The 10,458-nt window shown below is 41.2% G+C and overlaps 1 protein-coding gene across 1 annotated transcript; it reads left to right on the top strand.

Annotated features, from left to right (window-relative positions):
* Window positions 1-16: 16 nt before the first annotated feature.
* Window positions 17-10,385, top strand: LOC122771211 (ras-related protein Rab-3D-like). Its single transcript, XM_044028628.1, has 5 exons — window positions 17-992; window positions 5,647-5,880; window positions 8,221-8,339; window positions 9,272-9,396; window positions 9,558-10,385. The coding sequence occupies exons 2-5, from the start codon at window positions 5,647-5,649 to the stop codon at window positions 9,737-9,739; spliced, it is 660 nt and encodes a 219-aa protein (XP_043884563.1). The 5' UTR covers window positions 17-992; the 3' UTR covers window positions 9,740-10,385.
* The last annotated feature ends 73 nt before the right edge of the window (window positions 10,386-10,458 follow it).

Below are 10,458 nucleotides of genomic sequence, written 5' to 3'. Positions count from 1 at the left end.
TTTCCTCCTGCTCCAACATGATTTACTTATAACAGAAATGTCACGTAGCACTTGTGTGCTGGAATTTTCACTGTGTAACAATACCACCCTTTATGGACTGCAAGTAGAGTAGATCAGGTTGGGACATGATTAATGTGCCTGGGTGCATGACTCTGCATTGCTCACAGTCAGGCCAGTGCTTGTTGATCAAGACCATGACTGGATTGTCAGACTTGAGACTTGAAATATTTCAGCAGCTTGCATCTGGAAGTGAAGTGTACTAAATGGGAATTTTAGACTTTACAAATCAGCTGCTATATTTTATCCACGCTCCATAAGCGATCAATATGACTGAGAGGTCACGAGTTTGGATGCGTAATTGGTGCGTAAATCCTGCAACATTCAACGCATTTTACAGCAACAACTGAAGTGTACTAGTGACACTGTGTCAAGTTGCCAGTGACGCTCAGGGTATTATCGGAAATGTTATTTTTAACTTAAATGCGTTTGTAGGATACTTGGTCATGCAGTGGACCACGTGTCCCGCTCTGTTAGGATAAATGCACAAATCACTTAGTCAATATAGAGAGGAACTAACGCAGCAACAATTCTGGTGGCTGATTCAATAGTTTTCTATTCTCTTTTAGTCCAACTTAACTATCGAAACATTAGATACTGTTTCCAATATAAGCTATATTGTGGACCTACTGTAGTATACTGCGGAAACAATGTAATGTATTAATTAGTTTATACTTAAAATAAACAGAAACGTGGAGGATGAGAGGCAGCGACAACAAAATCTGTTTTGGAGCGAGGATGTTTTTATTTTGAAAGTCTACACCGGAAGTGTTGCCTATATATATTGTGTGTAATTGACTGTTTTTCACGGTGGCTACCCCCAGTGACAGGCACATGCACAACAGCCTGGATATCAGGGAATAGGACCTTCCGACATCAGCGCACACCCATCCAACGGCGCAAGGGACTGAAGAAGCGCACAGACTTCATCCAAGGTCAGTTACACTTTTATTTACTGTGTTGTTATTGTTTTTTTTCTTCTGTAAAGCAACAGCAGTTTTGTTCCGTGTCACCAGGTTGTGCGAGTTACCGTGTGGTGAGACTGTGCTCAAATTGGGTTAAGTGTTAATGCAAAGTGGCAGCTCAGTGCTTTGTACTTTTATAATTATATTGTGTCAACAAGTGCCATGAGCCCACGTGACCCGGTAGAAATAGGAGCCTGGTTTTATCAAGTGCACTCTCACCTTTCCATCAAGTTAAACTTCCCTGAAGAGTTTTCCACACAAAAACTGGTAAATTGGTAAAATCATTCAGTGTTACTCACTTGTATTAGTGTCTGTGTGAAGGTCATTTTATCTTCAGTGTGTCCGAGCTTCAGTTCAGACCTGGAGAATCCTGTGACTGTGAGGTGAAATATCTTCATTAAAACCTAAGCAAGCAAGTCCAGCTTATCTACACCCTTGTTTATTTCTGATATCTAATGTTCAGGCATGGATGTTGTTGTTTGGCTGTGCTTCCTGGCTTTTTTTTTTTTTGCCTTATGATGGTTCAGCTTCCTGATGATGCAGAGGAGTGGAGGAGCGAAAAGAGAGAGGCAGAGGTTTGGATGGATGACAGGAGTGATTGCAAAGACAGATGAAAATGTGTGTGTGTTGGAGAGGAGAGAGAAGGAAGATGAATAGGTCTGTGGGTGAATGAATGGTCAGACGCATGATGGATGAAATAACCAAGGTTGGAAAGGATGGGGGGGATCTATTGGCCCCCACCCACCACTCATTGTCCACTGATCCCACTGTCCACTGATAAGTTGTACAAATGTGCCAGTGGGTGAATGATAGAGTGGGAAAACTGTTTAAAAAGCAAACACCAGCATGATTCATATCACAGAGGTGAAAGTTAAGCAGGTTAAGGAAAGAAAAGTGACCAGTTTTTTTGAATGAAAAGCTGCTCAGCTGATGTCTGGATGACAGTCAATTCTCAGCTAATTTCCTCTGATGTCTGGAAATATGGTTGTAATGCTAAGCTTTTAGCAGTCAGGGGTAATCCCCAGCCTGACAGCTGCATGATGTAACTTGATTTAATACCAGACCCTTAAAGAGTTTTATTATTTTCTTGGGGGGGTCCTTACTCACTTATATTACTCACCCACAAATGAGGTCATCAAGCCGTGCCTATGGAGTTCTCTACAATTCTCTTTAACCTCTCATCGTCTAGAGTTGACTCAAAGTTCTGGCCTGGACAGACGGGGCCTTGAACCTGACTGGATCAGATATCATATTTATCATTTTAAAAGAAACAGTCCCAGTTTCATGCAAAATAAAACTCATAGGTAGTTTGAACTGGACTAAATGTAGCCACAGTAATGTAGGTACACTTGTTATGGTACATATATAATGTTTTCAGGAGTTACTCCCCCATATTTACTGAAATTACTATATCCTGTCTGTCACATCCTCTGATGAACCCGCCCCCTCAGTGCCACACCTACAGTACACTATACTATATATATATATATATATATATATATAACTGCTGACCAAAAAAGAAATAACACAAAAAAGATGAATTTCAATTATTTTAAAGCTATTACTCTTTCACTATAGCTTCACAGGCATCCCTGTCCTCAAAGATATACAGTTATGTGTCTCAAGACCAATACATAATATTATCTAATGCCAGTTTTTATTTTAATGATAAATAAATTGATTCTAATAATTATTATTTATTTATTCATTCACTCTCAACTATTTCTATTATCATTATTGTTAACAGTAACACATGAACAGGTGACAAGTTTTATTAGAGGTTGTTTTTAAACCAAAAAAAAAGAAAGAAAAGAAACTGCTCAGAAAGAGTGAACTTTTTTTTTAATCTCAGACCCTCAGATGTTTATGCAGTGAAAGTTAGCCCTGATATATGAAGGAGTATAACCTTTAGTTTAATCTTTCAGGCTTTTGCATAATGCAGCGAAAATACGTTTTTAATGCGTCAACATTTCTTGTGCAGTGAAGTCTACAGACAAAGAAACTTGCATCCAAATCAGGGCTGTGTATTTTCTCATGTTTTATCTGGTCCGTAGTGAAAAAAACAACAACAAAAACACACTTTTCAAACTGAAAAATTGTTGTAATTAATCCTGCTTTTCTCATTATTTCTTATCTGTGCCATTGAATCACAGCACTCGGTATCAAATGAAACTCTTCTCGCCTGCGTCTGTGATTCGTCACTTGACATATTTGCTGCTTGTAAACGGTATGCCGTACATGTAAATTCATCCTGCGAATGCTGGGCTCCTGTATTCAGCAGTACCTAGTAAATTGATTTTTTCCCCCATCCCTTCTCACTGTGCTGTCTGCAGCGAGACAATAAAATCTGATTGTATCAATTTGAAAGGGAAATAACTGTGGAAAATCAATATGTGGTGGTTATATCATTGATGTTGATATTTTAGCTGGGGAAAAAAAAAATCAATACAGGACGAAGAGAAATGGCGTTATTATTCTGTCAATGTCCCACTTCCTAGAGGTTTTTATACTGGATTCAGATCAGGTGACTTAACAATGTTGCAGAAGCTAGTGTGACGTGACTCCTTCATTATCCTCGCTGTAAGTAGCCATTAGAAGATGGTGAACTGTTAAACTGTTAAACTGTTACAGTGGTGCAGCCGACAAGCTGTAACATCCAGCCCTGACTGATTGTTATTAAGAAACTCCTAGTTTGTGTAAAAAGAAAACACTATGCCCACACTATTACACCATCACCAGCCGCCTGGTTTGTTGAGACAAGGCAGGGTGGGTCTATTGATTCATGCTGTTGAATCATGTTGCCATCTGCAGCCTCAGCAAATATCCACACTCATTTGATCAGAATATGTTTCTCCATACTTCTGTTTCCACTGCAGCCTCAGCCTTCTGTCGATGTGTGTGACAGGAGTGCAATCAGATGTGGTTTTCTGCTGTGGAAGTCCCACCTGCCCCATGGTTCCATTGTGTTCTCTGGCATGTTTTTCCTTTCACCACAAACGGCGTTCATCTCAGTTATCTTAGCCTGTCTGCTCTAACCTCTGAGTGTTCTCCTCAACAACACATTTGTATCCACAGAGGTGCTGCTCATTGTTATTATTTGCAAGTGAAATGCAAAATACACAGTAGCAGGTTTGCCAAGTGAAGCACACAGAAGCTGATGTTTGTATTAGGGTAATTGGACTGTTCCCGTACCTACTCCCATTATATGACTGCACCAGTGGCGGTTGCTGGTCTTTAAAGCAGGGGAAGGACATTTCAGGCCAAATGAAAATGGTCCATATCGTTGAGCAAATAACAAAAGACAACCAGCTATTTGTCTACAGACTTCCCTCGCAAAATCTAAGGCAGAAAAGGCTCTGCTGTCGTGTATGTTTCCGCAATGCTGTCAATGAAAAAAACGGTTGCGCCTTTCAGACAGTTCCTCCAATCCTCATGAAGAAGCCCAAGCGTCTACACCCGCCCACTGTTCCATTGACCCCCAGAGAAGCTGAGCTTCCCTGGATGTGACTTTTTTGCCGCATTTGTGCAATCACCATCGAGCTCAGCGCAGTGAAGAAAACCCTATTCTGTGTTGTCCCATAGAGAACAGCTGAAGCTGAGCTTCACTCGTTCGTCCATCAGGTTGATGATGACCATGGCATTTCTCATTTTTATGGGTTTTAATGGGTGTGCAGATGACTATGAAGGCCAATGCGAGCCCGGAATACTCTTTAGCACACTGGACAGGTCACTGCACAGTGTCTTTCTTGGCAGACTTGCGGTGCTGCCTCTTCAACGCAGCACAGGATCGTCTCCTGCTCTCACTGAGGACTGCACCTTCCTGGACTGTTCTTCCCCAGGCAGGCCAGTCCTGGACTAGATGTTCCCAGTGTTTGAGGTCAATATCAAAGCTCTTCAAAGAAGACTTCAGTGTATCCTTGTAGTGCTTTCTGGGTCCACCTTGTGCTCTTTTGCCATATTATACTTCACCAAAGAAGACTTGTTTTGGCAGTCTTGTGGAGGACATTCTGGTCACAAGGCCAGTCAATCTAAGCTGTGCCTTTGCAAGCAGTGTGGGGATGCTGGGCATATTGGACCTGCCGAGGACTTCAGTGTTAGGTTTTTCACAAAGATAAACAGAGTGCTGTTGTCACATCACTGTGTTTTTGTCTTTTTCTTCTGTAGAGCGCTGTAACAGATGATTTCTGTTATCTGTGGATGCTTATTTATTTTGTCATTCAACTGACTAATTATTAGAAGAGTTGACATATGGTTTCCCTTGGCAACATATTTAATTGAAAAATAAACAACCCAAAAGAGATTAAAGGAATTACAGAGAAGCAACAAATCCTTTCAGTGGAGAAGCTGGAACCACATGGTTTTTTTTTTGCATTTTTGCTGATAAGTTAAATGGTTCAGCCAAATGATAAACCAATAAATTCCGGGCATTATTTTTGAATAACTGTTATTAGCCCTGGTATTTCACACAACTATTTTGTCCTTGTTTGTTTTTACAGGTTTCTTTTAGAGATGTGACTTTTTTATGACTGTTTCAAAGTCTCTTCATGAAGTGTGAAAGCCCTCTCTCCTTTCCTCTCCTCTCCTCTCCTCTCCTCTCCTCTCCTCTCCTCTCCTCATTTAACAGATGGCGTTAGCCAGAGATTCAGGGACAAGCACGGACCAGAAGGATGCAGCTGACCAAAACTTTGACTACATGTTCAAGCTACTGATCATCGGCAACAGCAGCGTGGGCAAGACCTCCTTCCTGTTCCGCTACGCAGACAACTCCTTCACTTCAGCCTTTGTCAGCACAGTGGGCATTGATTTCAAAGTGAAAACTATCTACAGGAACGAAAAGAGGGTCAAACTACAGATCTGGGTGAGATACTGAATATAATCCACACACTGAAGCAGGATTAATGTCTCTGTGTGGATGATTTAGTCTCTTCTCACAGGAAAACAAGTCAATACAAATATGAATTTGCATCTCACCACTGCATCCATATTTAGACTTTCAGTAGCCGTTGTGCTTTTAAAGTTGAAAACATGGTGAGCCTGATTCTTTTTAGATAAAGTAGTATTTGTTTCCATTTAGCAAAAAGAACATTTAAAATGAAAAACTCAACATGAGTCTTTCAGAGAGAGATAGTTTCTGACATCTCTTTTTATCACTAAAATAAGAACATGAGGTCTTTGCCTTGTCCTGTACCGAAAAGAATCTCAGAAAAAAAGTTTACACACACTTTATACACACACACACACACACACACACACCGCCTGCTTTCTCCCACAGCTGATAAGACTAAGGCAGACTCGGTGAGATATTTGTTTTGTGCAAACTTCAGCAGCAGACAAAAGTTACAGTCTGACCTTATTTAACTCTAATTAACAAGGCTCACAACCACTGAGAGCACAGAGCGTAAAAACCTGATTTCTGTAGTTTTAAATACAGAAATAATCTTCTTGCTCGGCTCATACTTTAAACAGCCTTAAGGCTAGTTTAGCTTTCTGCACATGTTTAATTGTACATTACCCAAGCCATACAGTCGATCTGTAAATACAGATACTCGTTGACAATAGATCTAATATTTGTGGAACTGAAAACAAAATAGAAGCTGTGAGGCTTTGTTTACAAAGAACAATTAACACTTCATTAAGTAAATGGACAAAACTGTCCCGCTATATCAGAAAAGCCATACGTGGAACTCACAAGTACAGTATTCTTGAAAGAAGATGATGGCAAATCAAACCCCAAAATTGAACAACATATCGACTTAATCAAGAGAGCAAAAAGTGGCCTAAGATAGTTAAACACAAATCTTGTTAACCAGTTAAGTGACACCAGAAGTGTCCTTTCAGAAAATTCTGTGACACTCATCACATCACTGAGGTCTGAAAAGCTCCAAATGATATCTGGTTAAATGCTCAATAGTCATTTTGACCCCCCCCACCCCCCCGAAAATCTCTACACGCTGTAAAGCACAAATAAAATAGTTCAGCCTTTTAAAATGCTGCAGTCTCTTTAATGTCGGATGTGTAATTTAGTAGAGGCACTTTAAAGGCATCTGGCACGGGAGAGGTTTAAAAAAAGCCAGCTTTCACCTGAAGGCAATGATTTTGAAAGCTTTGTTACACAACACAGACTGTTTAGCCTCACCCCATTCCCTAGATTGCCCTCTTACATGCTGCTGCCTGTCATGTATGTGGCACAAACTCATTTCTCACTCCGTGGAGTTAATGACAGTTGATGTTGAACACTGTCCCCAGGCGGCAGCCTTCATGAAAGATGCATGGGCTGGCGCCGCTGGAGCCCAACAATGTGCTTACAGCGCAGACTGACACCGAGGACCGATCTGTTACCGAGCGTTAGTGGAAAGCGAGGACATATATTAAAATAACACATCTTCTTTTTTATTTTAAGTTTAATGTATTCAGCTAAGCAGCGCGCCTCTGCCCAGCTTAGCAATGATGCAGTTGCTTAATTTTACATGAGGAAGGTGCCAAGTCCAAGTTAAGTGTTATTGGCTGCTGTGCAACTTGAATGGGTTTCATGGGGGCATTAAAACAAGTACAACTGATTTTATAACAGCCCTGCACCAACACTGAGCTCATACAGAGGTTTGAGACAGTGAGGAACTGTACTGTGACCCCCACAGTACAGTTCCTTTGACATAGTATACGATCATTTGACCTAAACCTTTACTTTTTGTTCTTTTTTTTTTTTAATCAGGAAAGCACATTTGAGCCTTTTAGTTCTCAAAGTCATATATATTGATGCAACTTTAATGGGTGTGCAACATCATTATCATTTAATGTCTTACTAGTTGTCCCATAACCCTACATAAAGAGCATAAAGAAGAAACAGCATCACCCGGGTTTATATTTGTCCCTTGAGGTTTAGCGAAAAGTACCAAACACACACCCTGGTGTATTTACAGGGTGTGGCAGCGTTGGTATATGATGTGAGGTGGTAACGTTGTCTGTGCAAAGAGAGTTCATTAAACATCTTTCCTTCTCAGGAAGGACAAGGTTTTTTTATTCAATTCCCTCAGGGAAAATAAAAAAAATGCAACATTTGCCTTAATAAGTTGCTTTGTCTGTCAGAAATTGAATTCCAGCTTAGTTGCCAGTTGCAGTTTATTATTTCTTGTTACCCAGTCATCATCAGGTGACCTCTCTGAATACCCAGTTTCATAAACCGCACTGTGTGCTTTTGCAGGACACGGCCGGGCAGGAGCGTTACCGGACCATCACCACTGCGTATTACAGAGGAGCCATGGGATTCCTGCTAATGTATGATATCACGAGCCAAGAGTCGTTCTGCGCCGTTCAGGACTGGTGGGTACAGCTATAAATGTACAGTACATATGTGTAGTCACTGTAAATAAGAAGACATAGATAAATAAATAAGTTTGTGGGATTAGTATGTTGTAATTATAATTATTATTTGTGCGCAGCAAGTGCATTATTCTATCAGTCCTTGATAGAATAAATAAACACACCATCTAATCCTGTTAAATGATGAGATTTTAGACATATCCTTGCTAAATGTTGGAGATTAACCCACGTTTCCAGGATTGTTGAGTTTGTTTTGATTTTTGTGCCTCTTCCTGTGACGGCACTCTGACCACTCAGGGCACGGCAGTCTGACGACGTCATGCATAGTATCAGCTCTGCTGGCTTGGAACCTCGCCTGGAGCAAGTACTAAAAAAAGTACCTGGTACCAAGTACTATCGCTAATGGAAAAGCAAAATAACTGTGCCATGCTGAGTCACGCTAGTGGAAACACACCTTTAGACTCAGACAGTCTTATATCCTCAGGCTGGTCATTCCAGGGCCTCGTTGGGCCCTGATAGCAAAGGCTCTGTCTCCCTTACTTTTCATCCTGGACTCTGAAGTAGAGAGAAGGTCTTTGTCTGAAGATGTGCTGGTGCATCATTTATTAAAAAGATTTTAAAATGTTATCTGGAGCCAGGCCATGGAGCGCTTTAAAAACAATTAATAATCCTGAAATCAATTCTAAGCCAAGGCAAGAAAAACTGCTGCATAACACTTTACATGAATACATAATACATATGCTTAGTGTATGAATGCAATTAGACATTAATGTTAATTTATAGATAGAAAAGAGGATATTTGTATAAAGAGGAAATCAAATTTATTAAGACGAGCGTGCTACAAAGAAGACTAGTTTTGCTCAATGTTGTGAAGAGACACGTGGTCACAGCAGGACAGGCTCTCATGGACATGTGGTGTTGGCGTTTCCCAGGGCAACTCAGATCAAGACGTACTCGTGGGACAACGCTCAGGTCGTGCTGGTCGGCAATAAGCTGGACTTGCAAGAAGACAGGCAGGTGCCAACTGAGGACGCCCAGAGACTGGCTACAGAGCTCGGTTAGCATGTGTACACTCACACACACACACACACACACACACACACACACACACACTCTCACAAGCGCCTTTTTGTTTTATCACATACACACCAAGAACAAACAGACCCGCATAATTAGCAGTAAGTCCCTCTGGTTTTCGTCTCTCGACTCCCTCCTCAGGCTTCCAGTTCTTCGAGGCCAGCGCCAAAGACAACATCAACGTGAAGCACGTCTTTGAGAAGCTGGTGGACATCATCTGTGAGAAGATGAACGACGGCATGAACGGTGACGCCGGTCTGTCGGCCACTTCCAAGGGGGATGGGCTGAAGGACACGCCCAGCCAGGGTGGCTGCGCGTGCTGAGAGCTGATGATGGAATTTCATTGACTGCTGTTTCACATCTACTCTCTCTCTCACACACACATACACACACACACACACACACACAATTAATTGCCAAAAAAACCTGTCAGTGAAGATACTGCAATATGAAAGCTTGATTCTCCTTTTTTCTGTTGTTGTTGTTGCCGTCTCTCATCTTGGCAGCGTCTCCAGTGCTTCCGCATCATTTGAGTGTGACTGTTACACTGAGATGTCAGAAAGCTGTGTTTAGCAGCGGTGCCTTCTGCCCTACGCCTTTACTCTTTTATTTCTTGCTGAGCAGGTGAGTGAGTGAGTGAGTGAGTGAGTGAGTGAGTGAGTGAGTGTACACCTGTTGCAGGAGAGGGATGTGTACAAAAGGAGGCATGAACCAAAATCTGCAATTTACTTGTGTCTTGCTGCCCCCTTGTGGGCGTCACCTAAAAATGCTTCACTCCTTGCCCACACGTCAATTCCTGGTCTCTGTGTTTAAATCAGTGTTTTAGAGGGATGTTGTTGTTTTATTTTAATTTATACTTTTTTTTTTTCTTTTTTGTACTTGTGTTATGGTTAATGCTGGTCCATTGTTTCCTTTTGCCAGGTGTATTCTGTCACTCTATAAAAGTTTAAATTAAATGACTTGGATCAATATGTGTGGCGTTGGTTTCGTTTGTAAGATGTGACATTCCCCAACATTACTCAACAACACTAATAAACATTAG

Source organism: Solea senegalensis, linkage group LG6, assembly GCF_019176455.1.
Source record: "Solea senegalensis isolate Sse05_10M linkage group LG6, IFAPA_SoseM_1, whole genome shotgun sequence".
Lineage (NCBI taxonomy): Eukaryota > Metazoa > Chordata > Actinopteri > Pleuronectiformes > Soleidae > Solea > Solea senegalensis.
The sequence above is the reverse complement of the archived record's forward strand: the minus strand, read 5'-3'. Positions and strand labels throughout refer to the sequence as shown.

Bases quoted from the DNA above. Each gene is read 5' to 3' on its own strand.
- LOC122771211 (XM_044028628.1), top strand. From the start codon at position 5,647: ATGGCGTTAGCCAGAGATTCAGGGACAAGCACGGACCAGAAGGATGCA. The intron at 5,881-8,220 runs GTGAGATACTGA...GTGCTTTTGCAG, and splicing joins GGGTCAAACTACAGATCTGG to GACACGGCCGGGCAGGAGCG. The intron at 8,340-9,271 runs GTGGGTACAGCT...GGCGTTTCCCAG, and splicing joins TTCTGCGCCGTTCAGGACTG to GGCAACTCAGATCAAGACGT.